The sequence below is a fragment of the Rhinoraja longicauda genome, chromosome 31 (assembly GCF_053455715.1).
Source record: "Rhinoraja longicauda isolate Sanriku21f chromosome 31, sRhiLon1.1, whole genome shotgun sequence".
Taxonomy (NCBI): Eukaryota; Metazoa; Chordata; class Chondrichthyes; order Rajiformes; family Arhynchobatidae; genus Rhinoraja; species Rhinoraja longicauda.
In genome coordinates, this window is record NC_135983.1 from 6,928,702 (window position 1) to 6,952,433 (window position 23,732).

The following is a 23,732-nucleotide window of genomic DNA, read 5'->3' on the forward strand; positions in this document are numbered from 1 at the left end:
AATTGGAGGAACAGCACCTCATATTTAGCCTGGGCAGCTTACAGCCCAGTGGTATGAACATTGACTTCTCCAACTTTAGATAGTTCCTCTGTCCCTCTCTTCCCCTCCCCCTTCCCTGATCTCCCTCTATCTTCCTGTCTCCACCTATATCCTTCCTTTGTCCCGCCCCCCCCTGACATCAGTCTGAAGAAGGGTCTTGACCCGAAATGTCGCCCATTCCTTCTCTCCTGAGATGCTGCCTGACCTGCTGAGTTACTCCAGCATTTTGTGAATAAATACCTTTGATTTGTACCAGCATCTGCAGTTATTTTCTTACACTACGCTGTCCAGTCTCTTACTCAGTATCTCTCCCATCTCCTGAAGGGAATGCTCGTAGCTGCTTTGTATTTTTCCTCACACCACCCCGGAGAATTCCTGTTCACCCTCAATGGCCGACTGTCAGCTCCTCAAATTTTAGTGCAGTTAGTGCAGACTCTAATTCCTTAATATGGTTCACCACCTCAGACAAGAAATTCTGTAATCCAGCCATGTGGACCTGAAGCTGCTGAAAACTATTGGCATTGCACAATTGATTTCCTTTTTCTTCTTCTTTTTCTTCTCCTAGTGTGTGGATGTGGGGTAGAATCTGTGGGGTAGAATCTGTGGGGATCTGAGTGGAAGGTGAGACTCATTTAGTGTTAGAAACATAGAAACATAGAAAATAGGTGCAGGAGTAGGCCATTCGGCCCTTCGAGCCTGCACCGCCATGCAATATGATCATGGCTGATCATCCAGCTCAGTAACCTGTACCTGCCTTCTCTCCATACCCCCTGATCCCTTTAGCAAAAAGGGCCACATCTAACTCCCTCTTAAATATAGCCAATGAACTGGCCTCAACTACCTTCTGTGGCAGAGAATTCCACAGACTCACCACTCTCTGTGTGAAGAAATGTTTCTCATCTCGGTCCTAAAAGACTTCCTCCTTATCCTTAAGCTGTGACCCCTGGTTCTGGACTCCCCCAACATCGGGAACAATCTTCCCGCATCTAGCCTCTCCAACCCCTTAAGAATTTTATATGTTTCTATAAGATCCCCCCTCAGTCTTCTAAATTCCAGCGAGTACAAGCCTAGTCTATCCAGTCTTTCTTCATATGAAAGTCCCGCCATCCCAGGGATCAATCTGGTGAACCTTCTCTGTACTCCCTCTAAGGCACGAACGTCTTTCCTCAGATTAGGAGACCAAAACTGCACACAATACTCCAGGTGCGGTCTCACCAAGGCCCTGTACAACTGCAGCAGAACCTCCCTGCTCCTAAACTCAAATCCTCTTGCTATGAATGCCAACATACCATTCGCTTTCTTCACTGCCTGCTGCACCTGCATGCTTGCTTTCAATGACTGGTGCATCATGACACCCAGGTCACGTTGCATCTCCCCTTCTCCCAATCGGTCACCATTCAGGTAATACTCTGCTTTCCTGTTCTTGCCGCCAAAGTGGATAACCTCACATTTATCCACATTATATTGCATCTGCCATGCATTTGTCCACTCGCCTAATCTATCCAAGTCACTCTGCAGCCTCCTAGCATCCTCCTCGCAGCTAACACTGCCACCCAGCTTCGTGTCATCCACAAACTTAGAGATGTTGCATTCAATTCCCTCGTCCAAATCATTAATATGCACTGTAAATAACTGGGGTCCCAGCACTGAGCCTTGCGGTACCCCACTAGTCACTGCCTGCCATTCTGAAAAGGACCCGTTTATTCCTACTCTTTGCTTCCTGCCCGCCAACCAATTTTCTATCCACCTCAACACCGAACCCTCAATACCGTGTGCTTTAAGTTTGTACACCAATCTCCTATGTGGGACCTTGTCGAAGGCCTTCTGAAAGTCCAGATATAACACATCGACTGGTTCTCCCTTATCCACTCTACTAGTTACATCCTCAAAAAATTCTATAAGATTCGTCAGACATGATTTGCCTTTTGTAAATCCATGCTGACTTTGTCCGATGATTTCGCCACTTTCCAAATGTGATGCTATCACATCTTTAATAACTGACTCTAGCATTTTCCCCACTACCGATGTTAGGCTAACTGGTCTATAATTCCCCGTTTTCTCTCTTCCTCCCTTTTTAAAAAGTGGGGTTACATTAGCTACCCTCCAATCCTCAGGAACTACTCCAGAATCTAAAGAGTTTTGAAAAATTATCACTAATGCATCCACTATTTCTGAGGCTACTTCCTTAAGCACTCTGGGATGCAGCCTATCTGGCCCTGGGGATTTATCGGCCTTTAATCCATTTAATTTATCTAACACCACTTCCCGACTAACCTGGATTTCCCTCAGTTCCTCCATCTCATTAGACCACCGGTGTAAAAGTCAGCAAAGACCTGTTGGGCCAAAGGGCCTGCATCCACTGGTTCCATGGCTTCACGCTTCCATCTTGGGCATCCTGGAGATAGTCATAGAGGCACGGAAACAGACCCTTTGGTCCAATCCTTCCATTTGCACCAAGATGCCCATGCAAACTAGTCCCATTTGTCTACATCTGGCCCATATCCTTCTAATGGTTTGGGGATGGGGTATGGGGAGAAGGCAGGGACGGGGTAGTGATTGAGAATGATCAGCCATGATCACTTTGAATGGTGGTGCTGGCTCGAAGGGCCGAATGGCCTTCTCCTGCACCTATTGTCTATTGTCCAATCCATTCCTATCCATGTACCTGTCCACATGTCTCTTAAATGCTGTTGTAGTACCTGCGTCAACCACCCCCACTGGCCGCTTGTTCTAGTTTAGTTTAGTATATTATTGTCCTGCGTTCAGTGAGGGAACGCACTATGTCAGAATGGGACGACAACATTAAATTTTGTGAAGCCATAACCTTGCTTGAGACACTTTGGGATTAAAGCAATTGGAGCTGAAGACTAGGAGCGAGTAGTGCTAATCTCATGCTTTTTAGTCTAGTTTGGAGATACAGCATGGAAACAGGCCCTTCGGCCCACTATCTCCGCACTGACCAGCGACCCCCCTACACTAGTTCTATTCCACACACTAGGGACAGTTTACAGAAGCCAATTAACCTACAATCCTGCATGTCTTTGGGATGTGGGTGGAAACCGGAGCACCCAGAGAAAACCCACATCGTCACAGTGAGAACTTGCAAACTCCACACAGATAGCACCCCGGAGTCAGTTCAAACCCAGGTCTATGGTGCTGTAAGGCAGCAACTCTACCGCTGCGCTGCTGAGCACAAGATCCCACTTGGGTATATTAGACATGCCCTTCGGCCCACCTTGTCCATGCTGACCAAGTTGGCATTCTGGCTTAGTTCCACTTGCCTGCTTTAGGCCCATATCCCTCTAAGTCCCTCCTATCCAGACATCTGTCCAAATGTCTTGTAAAAGTCATAATTGCATCCACTTCCTCCGGTAAATTAGTGAGCAATCGTGTTATGCCTGAGTGCTTGAAGATCGAGCATCGAAGGGTGAATCAATCTCTCACTTGTGTAACTGAGGTGATTCCCCTTCCATTAATTATTATCACTAATGCATCCACTATTTAACACCTTCCATCGGGCAGACGATACAAGGCCTTCTACGCCCGCACCTCCAGACTCAGGAACAGCTTCATCCCCAGGGCCATAGCTGCTATGAACCGGTCCTGCTGAGCCGGATGGCCACAACGCATAGATCAACTTGCACTTTACCCTGTCTAAAAATTGTTACAATTGTTTCGTTTCGTTGGGTTGCTATTAATTACTTAAATTATTGCATCGTATGGGAGGCGCATTCCCAATCTCGTTGTACCCCTGGGTACAATGACAATAAAGATATATTGTATTGTATTGTATTGTATTACTTCCCTCCCTTTCTTGACAGTGACAATATTAACTCCAAAGAATCCAGGTCTGCTCTCTCTCGTTGTCGCCGTCTCTACGATTGAGAGATCAATTCTCATAATATTTGCGCTGGGCTAATGCTGGATTGCGAGTGAGACTGCTTGTGCTCGAGGGTGGGAAATCCGTGCGTGCCGTGAACAACCTCTCTCTCATCGCCGTGGCTGCAGGGTGAAAGGGATAAATGTCATTGCTGATGGTGCTGGTGAAAGGCCACAGTGTGAGTCAGGGGCACTGGCTCTGGCTATTGTGCTCAATGGAAGCGTTGTTAACCCGACTTGCCGAGCAGACTGGTGGGGGCAGCCTTGGCTCAGGCACTGCCCCACCTCTCGCCCGGCTGTGAATGGGACCAGTGTTCTACCACCTCCTCCTCCAGCCAGTCGCTGAGAACAGTCGCCTGCCTGACAAAGCCATCGATTCTGACAGACCTGTCTCTGGCAACAAAGGCTGTGGCCTCGTGACTGGGCAGCGAGGAGGCCGAGTGCAATCGAGGGAGATGCTCTCTCTGTGAAAGACAGCTCTGTGGTAAATGCCATTGCCAGTGAATTACACTTCTGTTACCACCAGGGATCAGAGATCCTGCGTTTACACATGACATTCCCGCAGCAAAGCTCGACGTCTTTCATGTTAACGATGATGGCTTGCTTCACCGGTTTATTACACCAGCTTTACGGAGTGTTAGACTTCCTCAGATCTTTGGTTCTCAAACAAATCTCCCCGATCCACTAACCGCCGCTCCTGTCTGCCGTTGAAGCTCGACAATGAGGTAGCACGAGACTCGATGGGCAGAACCATCTCCCTCTGCCCATTGAGACTTTGCCAATGCGACAAAGTTAACTCCTGATAGAAAACTGCGGTGCGGTGAAAAATAACTGTTGGAAATGTTTTAAGGGGGATGCAAGTTTCATCAAAAACAAATTACCCATCAGATCAGAAAGTTGGTGCCTATCCAAAAATGGGAATGGTTGATCTGATTCTCTTTCCCTGATGCGAAGAATTTTAAGCAGGAGGTGGGAAATTTAAAGCAAATCTTTTTTATAAGGACATTAGTTAGAGCACGAAACTCACTAGGGGGAGATAGGGGGGGGGGGGGTAGAGATGGGGGTAGAAATGGGGTGGGGAGAGGATAGAGACTGCATCGATCAAAAGCAACAGATGGAGTGGAGGAGAACGATTAGCAAGGCCCTGGGGAAAGAGTGGGAGAATGGCATTGAAGTAATTGCTTTGGTAAAAGGTAGTACAAGACTTGATGGACAGAATGGTCTCCTGCACCACAAGAATTTGACTAGGCCTCAAAAGGGCCCTGATACAAAACCTGATAGGCTCAAAGATATTAAGCTGTTGCGATTGTTTTCAAGCAAATGCAAGTTTGAACGAAAAAATCAGTCAGCTTGGAAAGGTGGTGCATAACCAAGAATCAGTTCTTCAGTTGTTCAGAACGTGAAAGCTACTGTAAATCTGATCATGATTCTCCTACCCCATCCCCTGAATCCTCACACAGTGAACATAGAACAGTACAGCACAAGAGCAGCCCAATGGCCCACGAGGTTTGCCGAACACAATGCCAACTCTTATCTGCCTGCACATAATCCATGTCCCTCCATTCCCTGCATATCCATGCCCCTATCCAAAAGTCTCTTAAATGCTTTGATAATTTCAGATTCCGCCACCATTCCTGCAGCATGTTTCAGGCATCCACCACACTCTGTGTAAAAAAAACAACTTGCCCCGCACACCTTCCGTAAACTTTGCCCCTCTCGTCATTGATATTTCCATTGTGGGGAAATAGGTTCTGGCCATCTATCCTGTCAACGCCTTTCATAATTTTACACACATCTACCAGGTCTCCCCACAAACTCCAGCATTCTAGAGAAACTCCCCAAACTCTTTGGGTGAGATCACACCCATGGTCTTTGAGCACCTTCAGCGACCTCTAAAACATGTGGAGGCTCAAAACCTGTGCAATCCGGAATGCAACAGCACACGAGAGTTGAAGGGGTTTAATGACGTGGACATGGCAGGCTCTAGCGCATTCTGTGGGCTGGGTGGGTTGGGGGGGGGGCATCCTCAAATCTGTCACACATTTGCCTTCTGAGTGATTTTAGTTGAAATTTGTTCGTAATCACCCATTGACAGCAACCATCCAGGGTTCACAGATGCAAGATGTGTTGCCTCATGAAGGTTGGCATCTATCTTCAACAGCAGCCATCCTGGGTTCACAGATAGAAACATAGAAACATAGAAAATAGGTGCAGGAGTAGGCCATTCGGCCCTTCGATATGATCATGGCTGATCATCCAACTCAGTATCCCGTACCTGCCTTCTCTCCATACCCCCTGATCCCTTTAGCCACAAGGGCCACATCTAACACCCAGATGCAAGATGTGTTGCCTCAAGAAGGTTGGCATCTATCTTCAAGGACCCCCACCATTCTGGCCGAGCCCTCCTCCCATTGCTCCTGTCAGGCTGTCGGCACAGAAGCCTGAAAGACGACCTCATCACCAAATAGCTACTTTCCAGCAACGATCAGGTTCCTGAACTAACCTGCACAAACCCGAATCTTACCTCAGCAACGGAATACCACAGCCCACCTCTTGCACCACCATGGACTTGTTCTATTCTAATTGTGTTTTGCAGTCCATTCCTTTTTTGTACAGTCTTGTTTCTTTACACCGTTTTGCACAGTTGTCTGACTTTGCACACTCTTTTTCTTTACACTCTCTTACCAATAATTGATGTAGAATTTGTTTCAGTGTGTTTTCTGTGTCTGTTGTTTGTTGCAAGCACCACTTCCATTGTACTTATTCCTTACCGTACTTGCGCAGATAACAATGAGCTCGACTTGAGTTGACTCATCTTTGATATATCTTGATAAGCGACAGAATGAGATCATTGTTCGTTGATTGTCGCTGGTGTGGAGAATGAATTCAGCTTTGTCCGAACTGTCCACAACTTTTCTTTTACTTGCGGTTTTGCTTTTTGAGTTTTCCTAAATTGCTCCTATTCAGAAAAGCAGACAGAGTGACGAACTGATGAGTAATGTTTATTCCCTAAACCCCACAGCCCTCGTGCCACAATTTGTTTCTCTTTATAGTTTCAATGGGTACTTTCACCGCAGAATGTGGAGACTGACGCCTAGTGAAACAATTATTACTTTGCCGGCAGAAATGTTTGCCACAAACTTTTCATCAGATGGCGCACACTTCTTAGATGTGCTCAATGATCAATAGAAGGGTTATTGTACAGAGTTAAACCTTGAAAATGGAACAGTTGAAAAAAATAATTTTAATTGAAAGAGAAATAGAAAATGCTCAACACACCATAGATTGGGCTGCGTCTGTGGAGAGAGTAAATTAAAAAACGCAGGCGCTGAAAGTCTGAAATTAAAAAAACAGAAATTACTGGAAACACCCAGTAGGCCAGGCAGCATCTGTGGAAGTCTTTGACCTGAAACATTAACTCTGTTTCTCTCTCTCTACAGATGCTGCCTGACCTGTTGAGTGTTTGTAGGATTTGTTATATTATTTCCGTATTGAGCAATTGAGATTTCATGTTTCAGGTGTATGACCTTAATTGGAAACTATAAGAGTTAAGTAAACATTGAGCAGCACCAAGAGAACAAAAAGGAAGGTTTACAAAATGTTAGATGCCAAGGAAGGATTAAGTAACACAAGGGTGATGGTGCAGGGTGGAAAGAGATGGTAAGTGGATAATCTGAGACATGAAAGGTGTGTCGAGAGGAGGTGGGATTGGGAGAAGCAATGTTATTACTTGAATCTGTTGAACCTTTTGGAGTTTCAAGGCTATAGTGCACCTGAATGGAAGGTTATGTCATGTTCCTTCCACCAGGCCCATCTGGAACACCAGCCGGATGAGGCAAAGTGGGCAAAGAGGGAATGGGGAGGTTGTTATCTGCCTCCAGACTGATCAGAGGTGCTCCACAAAGCAGGCACTCAATCTGCTTATGTTACCCCCGAGCAGGGGAGAGCATGTTCTCAACAGCAAACACATGGCGGCACAATGACATAGCCGTGCAGATGCTGCCTCTCAGCAACCCGGGTTCTATCCTGACCTCGCATACTGTCTGTGTGGAGTATGCATGTTCTCCCTGTGACCACGTAGGTTTTCTCCCACATCCCAAAGACTTGCAGGTTAATTGTCCTCTGCAAAATTGATTCAATGTGTAGGGTGACACAAAAAGCTGGAGTAACTCAGTGGGACAGGCATCATCTCTGGAGAGAAGGAATGGGTGATGTTTTGGGTCGAGACTCTTCTTCATACTTCAATGTGCAGGGAGTGGATGAGAACGTGGGATAACATAGAACTAGCGAATGATGGCTGGTGTGGACTCGGTGGGCCAAAGGGCTTGTTTCCGTGCTGTATCCCAAACTAAACACAGTTTCTCTGGCCTTGGACACTGGGAAGGGCGGGTGACAGTGACAGTGACAGTGGCAGGCGTATTACCTACAGCCTCTCAAGATCGTGCTGTCGGAAAGGGAAACAACGTTGGTATTCCTTTACATTTGTGACTTCTAATGGAATATTTAGAATTGTGGTGAAATGGAGACCTGATGGAAGTATATAAAACTCAGAGGCATAGCTAGAGTAGACAGTCAGAACCTTTTATTCCAGGGTGGAAATTTCAAACACCAGAGGGCACAACTGTCAGGTGAGAGGGGCAAAGTTGAAAGGAGATGTATGTGCGGGACAATTATTTTTACACAAAGGGTGGTGAGTGCCTGAAATACATTGCTGGGGGTGGTGGTGAAGACAGATATGAGAGGGCCAAGTAAGAAGCTTAAGGACAGGCACGTGGCGATGCAGGGAATGGAAGGACATGTATGTGTAGGCAGAGGAGGTTTGTTTAACTCGACATCATGTTCAGCATGGACATTGTGGGCCGAAGGGCCTGTTCCTGTGCTGTACTGTTCTATGTTTGATGTGTTAAATCTGGTCAGAGTGCATTTGTGATGCTTGTAATGGGATTTTTAGAACACTGTACCTGCTTCCAAAGCAGTTGGAATTAAAAATGTTCAGCAATTCTGTGCTGAAGGGGTAATTTGACTGATTATCTCCACTGCTGCAGCAAGAACAGCCAAGAAAGGTAAATTTTTCGTTTTAAACTGTCTTGGTTGCACTAGGGATTTTGGTCTTTTGTTTAGTTTTGAATTCATGTTGGAGTTTTATTTTAATTTACTGAACTTTTGTTTATCGTGTTACCTGTGATACTATGTTACAGGCTTGTAATGCTGCTGCAAGTAAAAATGGAATTGCTCTGTTTTTGGTACATTTGATAATTAAACACTCTTGTGTCTTGAGGACCCACTGAATTATCTTAGCCTACATTTATCCACTACTTTGTTAATTCTCTCACAACCACGTTCATTTTTATTTTGAACAGTATAGGGTGGTGAAAAGACATTTGGACAGATATATGGATCGCAAAGGTTTAAAGGGCCATTGGCCAAATGCAGGCAAATGGGACTAGCCCCAATATGCCAACTTGGTCGGCATGGATAAGATGGGCCAAAGGGCCTGTTTCTGTGCTGTACAGCTCTGTGGCAATGGCAATCGTGCAGAGCAGTCAGAGAGATAGAGAGTGCCACTCAGGAAAAGGTGGACTGTCAGTGTGGGGGGAAAATGCCCATTTCGTTTTGTTCTATTTCTACACACAGCTCATTGGCTTGGAATGATTAACAGAAATTGAATATTAATAGCTTGAGGCCGCATGTTAAGAAGAAAATCATTGCTTCCCCTATGAGATTGCAAAGTTTATAAAGCCACAAACTTAAAATCAGCTGCAAAGTTACTTTATTAAAACATTGTTGGCAACAGATTCATTCCCAGATGCCAGGGGGAAACAAGTAATGTGGCTGTGTAAAAGTGTTGGGCTCAGTCTCCGGGTTGCATTCTATAGAAGTCATGGTACCTGCACCAGCGTGGTTGAAGTTTAGCCGTCCTCTGTTTGACCCGACAAGTTACTCATTTCTGGGGTAATTAGGGAGAGGCAATAAACACTGGTCTTGCCAGTGAGGCCCACTGCCCGTGAAAGAACGTTTTTTAAAAGGATTGTGAAGTCTTGGTCTTTGACCTCCCAGTAGTAATTTCTGACACTCTGTTGCCCGATGTGATCTGTATTTAATTTAAAGCTTAATCTGAAACACCCACAGACCCTCCCCTCAGTGGCAGCGAGTGTCTGATCAGCCCTGAAGCAAAGTTTTCACTTTCTGAATTGGCAGGCAGCGGAGTGCCACACTAATTCAGTACCTTTAACAAGGAACAGGCGGTTTTTATTGAAGGTTCAGTGCAGCAGATGGCTTTGCAGTTAATGCTGGTGCAGAGGCTGCGATTCTCAGAGCACTCCACTCAACTGCAGAGTGCCGACTGTATGTTTTGGGTTAGGCTTGTGACTGGTGAGGTTTTTGCAGTGAGGTTTTGCCTGAAGAAGGGTCCCGAACTGAAACGTCACCTATCCGTGTTCTCCAGAGATGCTGCCTGACCCGCGGAGTTACTCCATTACGTTGTGTCTTTATTTTGTAAACCAGCGTCTGCAGTTCCTTTTTTGTAATGGTTCCTATCCCGCTGGATAAAGAGGTTAAATTCCATTCACTGCGTTGAAGGGAAAGCTGTTCCTTCCTGTTGCCATGAAGTGATGTTTTAACTTTCACTTTTGGTTACTGTTTCATGCTTTAATCCCTTGCTAACACTTGTTGACTACTGCAGTTTGCCTGAAATTGATGATTTCTTTTCACACTATCACAGAACTCCCTCCCAGTACTTTATTTGTGCCTGGTTGTGGTTGCCTGGTAACAGCTCCACATCTGCACAGATATTGATATCTTTAGTGTTTGCCGCCAGCTATCACACAGCTGTGTGGCCTGCACGTCCTTCCAGCTGCAATTCAACATCTGCACCTCAGCAATTCTCAGCGCAATTTAACTACTGTTAATCACTAACGATACTATTGGCATGTTACTTCAGTGGGTGATGTACAGCAAAAGGAATGAGCTGTTCCTTAAGACGATAGCTGAATGAAGTTGACAATGGATGAATAGAATTGGAGGTTTATTAGTTTCATTGGATAATAAGGGGTGTTCAGAGGAGAGCAACAGTGCGGAGAATGGAGGATATGGATCATGTGCAGGCAGTGAGATTAGTTTATCTTGGAAGAAAGACACAAAGTGCTGGAGTAACTCAGCGGGTCAGGCGGAATTCATGGAGAACATGTACAGGTGACTTTTCGGGTCAGGACCCTTCTTCAGACCTGAGCCGAAACATTACCTATCCATGTTCTCCAGAGATGCTGCCTGACCTGCGAAGTTACTCCAGCGCTTTGTGTCTTTCTTTTGTTAACCAGTATCTGCAGTTCTCTGTTTCTACATCTTAGTTTATCTTTGCATCATGTTTGGCACAGACGCTGTGGGCTGAAGGGCCTCTTCCCATACTGTACATTTCTATGTTCCAATTATACACTTCTAAGAATTTCTGAAATGGTGGCGATTTGATTGAGATAATTGGGCAAAACCAATAATTATTATATGAGGGAAAAGAGTGAAAGTTATTTTAAGTGAAATTAGCGGGATCTGTAATGCTGAACATCAGGTGAAATCTGTACATAGACCAGAAATTAATCCTCGGCTCCAGAATAAATATCCATGAAATTGGCTGCCTCTTCTCCTGACGCCACTCGTCTTCTGCCAAGACCCTCGTACATCCCTGTGTCACTTTGAGAACCAATTATTCCAATATGTTCCTGGCTCTCCTTTCGTTTTCCACCATCGATAGACTTGAACTGAGCTAAAACTCTACTGCATACGTGTGAGCTCACACCGTTCCAGTCACTCCTTGGCCCTGTACCTGCTGACCTACATGGTTTTTATGTCAGACAATGGCTCTGTTTTAAAATTTGCAGAGACTTCACCCCCATCCTCGTTCCCTAACATCGCCGAGCTCCAACACCCTCGGAGATCGCCGCACTCTGCCAATTCTGAGATCCTCTACATTCCAGATATGATTCGGCCATCTTTGACAGCTGTTCCCTCAGCTGCTCTCAGCTTCTGAATTACCTCTGGAAACCTCTCTGCTTTGCTCTCTTCAAGTCAAGTTTATTTGTCACATACACATACACGATTCTTTTTAAGATGCTCCTTGATACGGAATTTTTTTGACTTGCCTGCTGTGTTATATAGCTTGGATGTTAAGAGTAACCACAGGTGGTTCTCTTGTAAAGTGATTGTTGATCACTAAGAAACCTCGTGTTAAACAAAATTGCATTGTAAAGACAATTGTGTCAAGAAAAAAGAAGGGTGAGGGGCTTGAGAGTTTCGACACAAAGTTACTTTTCTCCAAGGATTTTCAAAAATTAAGGTCTTTTCAATAGCAATAAGTTTATTTTTATTAATGCAAGTGAAAAATACTAAAGGCTGTATGTTGCATTGATAAATAGAGTACCAGGTGCTCCTCAGCTTATGATGGGGTTCTGTTCCGAGAAACCAAAAATATTGTAAGTCGAAATGCATTTAATACACATGATTATGTGGCCGGAATCGAGCGACGGATCGCTGCTGTTTGCACCGTTGCAAAGTCGAACTATCGCAAGTCGAAGCATCGTAAGCCAGGGTGCACCTGTATCGAGCGTGAATTGCTTGTCGGTTACAATGGTCGCCCTTAGTTAAAGTACCAGCCGTGTTCTTCAGAGACAATGGTGTTTGATTGCGGCAGGGAGGTTACATGGGAATGTTTTTTTGTTCCCCTGTGCTGTTTAACTCTAAGACTGCTTTTTTTCTGCTTGTCAATTTTCAAAATAACTTTTAAGTGGTTCTCTAGTTCCCAGTCAAAATTGCGTTGTGACCAACTCGGCCCACATAATGCTAATAGTGTTCCCTAATTCATATATGCAGTTTGTGTTATGGAAACATGCGTCTTAACAGATCTATCTGTACTAGAAATATTGCTTTGCATCAAATCTGATGATCCAATCTCTCTTTTACGACATATATAATTTGACCTACAAATACACAGGAGTAAAGCATTTTTGATGTTGGAAATCTAATATTAAAAACTGTAAATGCAGGCAGCAACTGAGAAGAGAGAAGTAAGAGTTTATGTTTAAAGTTGAAAATTGCTTAATTGAACAGGGGAATCCTTAGATCCCTGGCCAATACACATATCTGCATATCACCATTACATGAATTGCCTGGCCAATGCATATATCTGCATATCATCATTACATGAATTGCCTGGCCAATGCACATATCTGCATATCACCATTACATGATTTGCCTGGCCAATGCACATATCTGCATATCATCATTACATGAATTGCCTGGCCAATGCACATATCTGCATATCACCATTACATGAATTGGTGTTGACTATTACAAAGTCAGTTTAATTTTTTATATACTAAGTCAAGGCAAGTGCAAATCCTACAACATTTCTGTCAGTTTCTGTCAATATCAATAGTGCATCAGGATTTATGAAATGAATGTTGTGAATTTTTTCTTTATCTATTTCTCTTTGCAAGTCCTAGTTATCGGAGAGTGAGGGACATAAAGGGAGCCCCTTTAAGCTTATTCACAGCTGATTCACGCACCACTCAACATTCCAATCGTTTTGAAGCTGTAGATTCAAGTAGTTTCAATTTGCTGAAGAACAAATATTGGTGATGCAATAAAAGGACGCAATGACTGATGGTGTTGATAATAGGAATGAGAGGCCATGGGTGAGCAACATGCATATGCAGTGATAAAGAACATGGAGCAAGTCAGCAATGCCTGTGGCTGCACAGCACAAATACCAATTAACTGAACGGTTGGCCTTGAACAGATTAGTTGAAGTTGAAAGGCCTTGGAACTCATTGCAAAACTCCCTATCCATCATTTTGAAACGAGGAACTGCAGATGCTGGTTTACTAAAATAAAGACACTGCTGGAGTAACTCAGCCGGTCAGGCAGCATCTCTGGAGAACATGGATACGTGACATTTTGGGTTGAGAACCCCCACCGCCTCCCCACCCTATAATTAGTTCTCCTCGCTTCCTTCTCCAACCCCCTGCTCACTCAGCCTGAAGAAGGGCCACAACCCGAAGCATCATCTCATTTACTTTGTTATTGTTACGTGGATCGAGGTATAGTGAAAAGCTTTTTGTTGCGTGCTATCCAGTCAAAGAAATCACTTTCCAATCAAGCCACAGTGTACACATAAAGGGTATAACATTTTTGTGCAAGGTAAAGATAATTCAAAGATCTCCAATGTGGTAGATGGGAGGCCAGGACCACACTCTACCTGGTGAGAGGATGGCTCAGTTGCCTGACAACAGCTGGGAAGAAACTGTTGTGATATTGCAGGGACTACTTTGTTGTATCACAAGGACTAATTTGTTTGCCTGTGTAGTAATGTCTATTTTTAGAGAATGAGATGATTAGGTGGCCACTCTGGTTACACGTGGCCACGGAATATACAGCCTGGATTTAAGCTCCAGCATTATAACCTTTTAAACACGCGTACTTGTGGTCCGTCCAGAGTCTCAACAAAGGTACAACAGATACCGGACCAAGAAGTACAACAGAAGCTGTCCATAAATCTGGAGCTGTGTGTTTTCAAACTTCAGTACCTCTTGCCTGGGGAGAGGGAAGAAGAGGGAGTGACCTGGGTGAGACTCATCCTTGATTATGCTGTTGACCTTGCAGAGATCCATGCATCTCCAAAGATGCTGCCTGACCCGTTGAATGTCTTGTTGTCTTTTTTTTTCTCCATTCATCACTCCCTCTGCAACATTAGTGCCAACACTTCCTGCTTCTTACCTTAAGTCATTCTTAAAGAGCAGAAGGATGTTGGTATGCAGGAACTGCCCCAGCCGGAATTTGCTCTTTGAATAATGGCGCCAAAACTGGTGGCGCCCACATTTGTAATATAGGCAAAAGGAATTTCACTGTGGATTTGCATCTGTGACAAATAAAGCACGATTGAACATTCAAGTCAAGTTGAGTTCATTTGCACATGTACTGTGAGATACATGAACAATGGGAATCTTCCTTGCAGCAGCTTCATGGACTCAGACAATGCACAAAAATATAAATTATACGTAACTCCTGTGCAGATTATACATTTGTTTACTACATAAATTATGCATCAAGTCGATATATTATACATAAATTATGCATGAACTATACATAAATTTGTAAGACATTAGAAGAGTGTGCAAAAACCCCCAGCATTTATGCAGAACACAATAAAAAGTAAAACCAGTCCATGGTGGTTGCAAGGGGTGGTCTGTAGTATTCTGTTGCCGACCTAGGATTAGGGTTGTACGGTTGAAATCATTCATCATCTTTTCTATCATATGATACCATGTTCCTGCAGAAGCTCGTATGTAATGAGTGGAATCACTTCTAATGTTAACACTTCAATATTGTAAACCCACTATTTAGATTGAAAAGGGCATGGATCTCTGGGATTTCATTTCAACAGAGGCTGTGAAATGTTTTTGCACTTTGCTTGAGAACTTGCTTATTGTCCCTAACATTTTCTGTTAAATACATTCTTGAGAAGATTTTTTTTGCACGCATATCGAAGAAAGTGGTACAAAATGGAATGCACTTTTGTCAGTGGTCGTTAAACAGAGATAGCACAGACACATCGCTCACAACTGGAGTGTTGAAAACCGTTAACGTAACGTTAGATGACCCACGTGAACTTGTGGCCCTGCCCCCGATTGAAGGTGTTAGCAATTCTGAACAGGTGTCGGTCTGGCCACCAGTAAAATTGTTCTCTTCAATAGGGAAAGATATGGGTATGGGAGCAGCATTGATCACATTGCTTTGTCGGCTGCACTGGAGGGGTCCCATCGCAAATGGTGGTCTTTTTGGAAGCTGTTGATCAAACCTCGGGGAAGAGCAATACCTGCTTCAGAAAGTGCCGATGCTGCTTTTATTGTTTCCTGAACGTTGCAGCTGGCAAATTACCTTTACACCAGTGCAACACAGTAACAGGCTCATGGTCCACAATGTCCGTGGTGAACATGATGCCAGGTTAAACTAATTTTCTCTGCCTGAATGTGATCCATGTCCTTCCAATCCCTGCAGATCCGAGTGCGTTTCTAACAGTGCGTTCCAGTCTGTGTGTAACGTAAACCTTGCCCACTGCTACTCTTTCAAATTTTGCTCTTCTCACCCAAAAGCTAAGCCGTCTAGTCTTTGGCATGTTCACCCTGGGAAAAAAGATTCCGACCGTCTTCCCTATCAATGCCTCTAATGCTCCACAGAAAATAATTTAAGTTGTGTCCAACCACCCCTTCAATCCACACAGTATTTTTGTAAGCTCTTCTGCGCCCTCTTCAAAGCCTCCACATCCTTTCCGTAATGGAGCGACCAGAACTGGACACAAGTGCTGCCTAACCAAAGTCCAAATTTAAGTTTTAAGTCTGTCAAGTACCAGTAGATGGCCTGGTTATGTTCTGCTCCATCCTCTACAATTCTGCCAGGTTCCCCCGACACCCTTCAACACGCAAAGCATTGAATTTGTGGCATTTGAATCTGTGCCCTGCATCAGTGGCTGCCGACTGCTGTGACTAGGCAGCACTTGGCACCAAGTCATTTTCAGAGAATAGTGCAGCACAGAACCAGACCCTCTTGGCTCACCTTGTCTATGCCCACTGACTTCTTTCATGCCCATCATCTTTGTTTCAAATGTGACATCACTGTCATCCTCCGTCCATTGAAAGGGCGCAAGCTTCCGGCGACAATCAGTGGGAGCCATCACTTGTACAATAGACGGTGGTGGTAGCAGTATTAGCTCAGGACACTTCCAGATTCCAGCCCCGCAACATGGACGCTTCTGCTCTGGGGCCTATGCCCACTGTGATGCCTACCTATGCTAATCCACATTATTTTTAGATGTAATATATGATGAATCACAGAATTTTATGATATAAGTAGCAGATAGGCATTCAGAAGGTGCAAGTGAAACTTTGGGATGATAAAACATCATCTTTGCACCTACACTGCCAAGCCCCATAACAATTAGTTCCACCTCCAGCCCCCTGTTCCAAAGCCTAGCAATTTTCTTTCCTCACCATTTCTCTCATTAAGGCCTCAATAGAATGAGCAGACACCTCGCCTTCAGGTAGGCCATCCTGGGCAATTGTTGCACAAGTAATTGTTACCAACACTTAAGAGGCTGGTTAGATAGTGACACATGGAACCACAGATGCTGGCATCTTGAGCAAAACACTGGAAGTATTGGAGGAGAGAGTGTGGGCAGGTGATGCCAGTGTAGATGGGGCATCTTGGTCGGTGTGGGCAAACTGGGCTAAAGGGCCTGTTTGTGTGCTTTATAACTCTATGACTCTCTATTAGCCACGACCATCTGCTACTTAGCCTGCTTTGTACCGATGCAATCAATGACTATTTTGTGCTGTGTGCTTCAAATTTCTGTATAAGCCTGTTGCGTCCCATCTGCCATGTTTTCGTCCCTTCACTTACCCTATCCATGGCCCAGCCCCCTGTACCTTTTTCACAGCCTATAATACAATCTTCTCTTGGTGAGATGGGTGCAGTGCATTACTCTGGCCATGTGTACATAGAGTCATACAGTATGGAACCAGGGTCATAGGCCCAACTTTCCCACACCGACCAACTTATCCCATCAACATTAGTCCCACCTGCCTGTGTTTGGCTCATATCCCTCTAAACCTGTCCTATCCATGGACCTGTCTAGATGTTTCTTAAACATGCAACAGTATCTGCTTCAACTACCTCCTCCGGCAGCTTGTTCCATACACCCACCACCCCTTATGTGAAAAAATCTCAGGTTCCTATTAAATATATCTTTCTGTGCGCAAGACGAAAATAATCATATGGGATCACAGTTAACACAGGATTGGCCCAGAGTTCTAACATTACACTTCAGTGGAATTGGATCCTTTGCTTTTCTGTATTTCTTGTTCAACCTGCTAAGGGTTGTCATTTGTAATTTGAACACGTGTATGCTACATCTGGTGGATGAATAACCCTTCATTTAAAACCTGGTATATCAAAACAAAGCCCTACTATATTCATAGAGTTTGTAATAGGAAAATGTTGCAGTCTCAGAATCACCCGGTACAGAGGGTTGGGAGGGAGGAGGGGGTCTCCCTGTTGGTCTTCTCCTGGGCCTGACCAAGATGGCCATTCGCGGGTCCTGGCCAAGATGGTCACGCGCGGGTCCAGACAGCGGGTAGCCGACGGCCGCACAGGGGTCGGCTGCCTGCCCCTTTGCCGGGGTTACGTCCGTGCTCGCGTGTCCCTGGAGCAGGAACACGGGGACGCTGGAAGCCTTCCGTGAACGCTGGTCGCCGCGGGAGGTCGAATGTATTATTGACAAAGTTGGCGGAAAATTTTAATCTAATAACTCTTTTGTTGGTAAACTGCCAATACTGGCAGCTTTTGATTTGATTGCGTTTTTACTACTTTGTATGGTTGATTTTGTTTTTGGAATAAAGTATTTGTAAAAAAAAAAGAAGGAATTCCTTGGACGAAACCTTTTTGTCTCCTTTTAACCTGTAGCCATTCTCACTTACTCCACCCACCAATCAAAACCCTTGACGTGCATCAACCTATCACTTGGCCACAACCCCTCTTTTCCAGCTTTCTCTCCCCTCGTACAATCAGGCTGAAGACTGCAGGAGGATCCCACCCCGAAACATGGCCTGTCCATTCCCTCCACGATGCTGCCTGACCTGCTGAGTTCCTCCAGCACTTTGTGTTTTGCTCAAGATTCCAGCATCTATATGGTTCCTTATGTCACTATCTAACCTGCACTCTTGTTCACTGTAGGTAACAATTACGTGGCACCATTGCCCAGGGTGGCCTACCTTAATACTTTCAAAGGTCACTAGGCTCGGTTCTTAGAGGAAGCCACACTTAGCAGAAAGGCATGTTTTCTGTTCCAAGTCCATCTCAGAATTGGGAGCAGAGAGTGTGACTTATCTCCGTTTCTCTTGCAAAATTGGGTAGTTTGAAGAGCAGGAAACGCAATGAACAGTGGCTGGGTAGAGATTGGATATAAATCTTGCTGCTTACAATGGTACTTTGTCAATGGTACTTTACTGTCACATGGACCAAGGTACTGCGATATTCATTTTTGTCCACCGCTGAGTATCACTATACAAAAGCACTTAGATACATCTTAGATAAGCATCTCAGGTACAGTACAAGTGCACAGTAGTAGTACGCTGAGACAGCATACAGCGTCACCAGTTTTTGGCGCCATTTTCTCGTCCCAGTTGTTGGAAGTTCAGGGTTCTTGGCCTGACCATGAAGGTCCGTTGTCCTGGCAGCGTTGCAGGATCGGCCTGGCTGGGCGTAGCTGTGGTGTCCTCCACAACTGTAGGCCGCGTCCGGTCCACGCGCCCGGCCTCTTGGAGCAGCGGCCGGGCCAACTGAGCCCCAGGCTGCTGCAGGACCTCCAGTGCACCACTCCACCATTGAGGCACCACACTGTCTCTCGCTGCCGGCATGTCTACTGCAGATTGACAGTGCATTGAAGAGTCAAAAGTGTTTAATTGTTACATTTACCAACAGAACAATTAAATTCTCGACAGCATAATAGGCCTGTAAACAAAATACATGCAGATAATATATAACAAAAAAATGGTAACCACAATACTAGTGTAAAAGGTTCGCAGTCATTCGTGTAACAAAAGACAATCCATTGAAGTTCTGATTTCGGTACTTAACCTTTGGTTAATCATCTAAAGGATGATTGTACTTAAATTTAGACAAGGCACTTCAAAAGGGACATCAGGTATAAAAGGATAACTTTGGGAATAAAAACTGGATCAAAGTAAAGATCCTGAAGGATTCTTGATGTCATCTGTAATGCAAAACTCGCCCTGGTCCTCTATTCCCACTTCCTTAATGACAGGGATTTCCTGCCTTGGGTGTAGCAGGGCGGTTGTTAGTCAATATTTCACAGTTGCCTTGGTGCACCGTGTCATTGGAAACAATTGTGGCTCAGGGTGAGGAACTTGATAGCATCTTCAACTGTGGCATTTTGGCAAAAAGAGGGAACTCTAATATCATCCGTCTGAGTTGGATTTTAGCCCTCATCCTCAACGTGAAAATATGCTGTGTGAAGCTGCAACTGTTGGGTGTTATCCAACTGGGTGCCTGTGACCTCTCCAGTACAAAGCTGCTCCAGTTACCGTACGAGTGCCGTTTTCGGTTCACTGGGGATGACAGGATAGTTGTAACAAACCTAGCGTTCACACTACACTGTAAATCTAGTAAGGCATTCTGACACATGCGCCAGGTGCCTTGCCTGGTGAACAGGTTTAAGAATTGGACATGCTGGAAATTTTCAGCAGGTTAGACAGTTGTCAGAAAGTCATTCAATGATAATTCAATTCAATGTTACTTTATTATCACATGAACTGAGTGAGGTACAGTGAAATTCCTTTTTTGCGTACAGTTCAGTAAAAGTATTACTGTGCAAAGGCACAAACTTAGTTAAGTGGAAGTGCATAGGAACAGTACACTGAAACAGTATGTAAGTATCGACATTATATGGCACTGTTTTTCATGGTTCGGGTCTAAAGTTGTTATAGATGTAATGTTTTTAACTTGGCCATAAAGGCCCGATGTTGTGCCTGCGTAGCAGGGTCGGCCTGGCCAAGTGATATTGTTCGTGTCCTCCACCGCAGCTCCACCACTCCGTGCTGCTGCAGGCTGCGTGTGATCAGCATGGTCGTCCACTTGGAGCGGTGCCCCAGGCTGTTTCAGGGCCTCTAGCAGCCCACTCCACCGATGCATCGATCCAGACCCATCGACCTGTGAACCTCGCCTCAGCAGGCCACCACTCAGTCTTCGTGCCCCTAGCGTGCCTCCTGCAGCCGACCTCGTAGCACCCAGAGCATTTTTGAGGGTGCTAGACCCCAAGCCACTGATAGGCACCTTTGCTTCCCTGCATCTGCTGCCTGGTTACCGCCATCTGACAATTCATGTAATTCTACAGAAACGAGGATGCAGAATGAGGGGCAGGATATCGACGGTCTTCTGTACTTGAAGTTCTGGGACGATGTGTTTGGCAGGGCAGGTAGATGAATAGTTTATAAGATTGTGTGCTCCATCTGTCAATTACACTGGACTCCCACGAGCAGGCTCTCGGTATGATCATGAATGCACATTTGGAGACCAGGAATGATTGTACACCTTTGAGAGTCGGAAGCCTGAAGTCAAAATGTTAAGCCTTGTCTATTATAAGTATCTATAAGTACCCTCACGTTTGGGAGATTTGTACCCTATTGGCTTTTCGTTCAAAAACTAATTTACTTCACCACCTTAGTTTCTATATGCAAGGGTCTAGCTGTCAATAATCACTATTTTGAGTGCTGGGTCCCTCCTCCCAATGAAGGAGGAGAGATTTCCAGCTAATGAAATAGTTTGAACATAGTTAATTTAAAAATGAAGCACTTTTAATTCCAAGGAATAATTTCTGCAGAGATTGCAATTTACAAAGGATTTTCAAAGGATCAATTGTTACAATTCTAAAGAACAATGCCAATGAATTCAATGAGATCAAATGGAGTGACTTCATTGTGGACGAACACTTCATCCATCGCCGAGAGAGGCAGAGGAGAGAATTCCCAACGGTATGAATATTGATTTCTTTAATTTCAAGTAACGTCAAGCATCCCCAATCTCTCCGTCAATCCTAGTCATCATAATAATCTCACTGTTGCCCTGCTGAGTTTCACTGTTTGTATCTACTCGTTATCACCTTCCCCACAGCCAACAATGGACCATTGTGGGCTCCACCTTGCCTTGATCATTGTTGCTGGCTTTGATTTGTTCTTTTGCATATCTTTCATTCATTTGTTCTACGTACCTTTTCATACCTCTCGTTTCTCTCTCACATTTGTACTGTTTTCCTATGGGTTGACATCATCCTCGTGATGTTTTGCAACTCTATTGATCAGATCAAATGGAGTGACTTCATTGTTCCTTGAGTATGTCAAGAGGATCATAGTACGATGTTATCACAGCTAGTATTGTTTCTCTTGATCATGTCAAGAGGGTAAGCACATACACTGGTTAGAAATTCAACTTAATTAACAAATAGCAATCTTGAACCTTGATTAAAAAGCAATCTTGAACCTTGATCAGTTTTGTAAGTGTCTTTCCTGTTATCAGTTATGGCTGCTGTGCAATAAAGCTGAGGTCAACAATAAGGCTTTTTGGGCCCAGTCAGTGAATACCAATTTTGAGCTGAGATAGTGAATATCCATCACACATGGAAACAAGCCCTTCAGCCCAACTCGTCCATGCCGACTAAAATGCCCCATCTAAGCTAGTCCCATTTGTCCACGTTTGGCCCATATCGCTCTAATACTTTCTTATCTGGTCTTTGAGAGAGAAAAATTTATGTGACATTGTCTTGTTCTTTCTCTCTGAGTTTGCTGACCTCAATAATAACATTTTTTATTCCAGCTTTTCACTGTTTTGCTTCTGAATATAAAAGTCTATTAATATTCAGCCAGATATGCCAAACTCAAGAGATAAGATACCTAAAAAAATATAGTACGAGTGAACCAAATTTATGATCATATTAATTATGCATCACCTGTTTGCTCATATCCAGTACAGATTTTAATTTGGCTTCTATCGGAATATGGCGAGGAGGGCTGGCGGTATAGCATCATACAGATAGCTATTCTCTTTTGAGGTGAAGGGATTGTCACCTTCAAAAACCAAAAAGGGTAACAGCGGCACAGTAACGCAGCGGTAGAATTGTTTCCCTACGGCCCTTGCAGCGCCAGGGACCCGGGTTCGATCCCAACTACTGATGCTGTCTTACAGAATTTGCACACTCTACCCATGACCTGCGTGGGTTTTCTCTGAGATCTTCGGTTTCCTCCCACACTCCAAAGACGTACAGATTTGTAGGTTAATTGGCTTGGTATGTGTAAAATTGTCCCTCGTGTGTGTAGGATAGTATTAATGCGTGGGAATCGCTGGTCGGTGCGGACTTGGTGGGCCAAGGGGCCTGTTTCCACATTGTATCTCTAAACTAAACTAAATTAAACCTAAATTTGCTGCTTATCCCCAAATGCCGTGAGAAGGTGAGGAAGTTCCTTCAGCTATGATGTAACTGAGTGACTTGCCAAGCCGGTTTGGAGAGCTGTGAAAAGCTTACCACCTGGTCTCCAGACTGGCAAGGAAGCTAAAAGTGAGCTCACTAGAAGGTTATGAACTTTTAAATACAATTTCAAGTTATTTAATTAATTAATCAAACTTAAATTCCAGAGTGGGATTTGAAATTCGGTCTCCAGATTGTTGGGTCAGATTTCTTGGATTACTAGTCCAATGATGTAGTTCCTGCCCCACCACCAAGTGTGCAATAAAAGGAGGAATGGCATTAACATCACTGATGTTATCCTGTGAGATTTAATAATCTACTGCCTGATTTAATTATCAGGTTGCTGCCTTTGGTCAGCTACTTATTTATTGAAGGGTGCTTTGTTAGAGTGAACTTCTGACTGTTATATGAAGGAGAGCAACATTTCATTATGACTTGGTCTCTGCTTATAAGTGGGCTTTCCATTGCACTAGGTTGAGGAGAGCAAAATATGAAGCATTTAGATTCCTATTTACTGCCCCAAGGAACTTTACTGGACAATAAAACATATAGAACTTGGAACAGTACAGCACTGGAACAGGCCCTTCATCTCACACTGTCCATGCCAAACATGATGCTTAGTTAAACTAAACCATTCTGCCTGCACTTGGTCCATGTGCCACAATCTGCCAGTTATTAACTGACTGATAAATTGCTAGTTTTATTTCCCAATAAAACATTAACTGGGAGGAAATGA

At 44.4% G+C, this 23,732-nt stretch overlaps 1 protein-coding gene across 1 annotated transcript in view; it reads left to right on the plus strand.

The window, feature by feature from the left end:
* Window positions 1-11,938, plus strand: part of LOC144608246 (uncharacterized) — a 37,917-nt gene extending 25,979 nt beyond the window's left edge. The window contains exon 12 of the mRNA XM_078425842.1: window positions 11,716-11,938. Coding sequence (XP_078281968.1) covers window positions 11,716-11,938 — 223 coding nt within the window. The remainder of the gene's footprint in view (window positions 1-11,715) is intronic.
* Window positions 11,939-23,732: the final 11,794 nt, after the last annotated feature.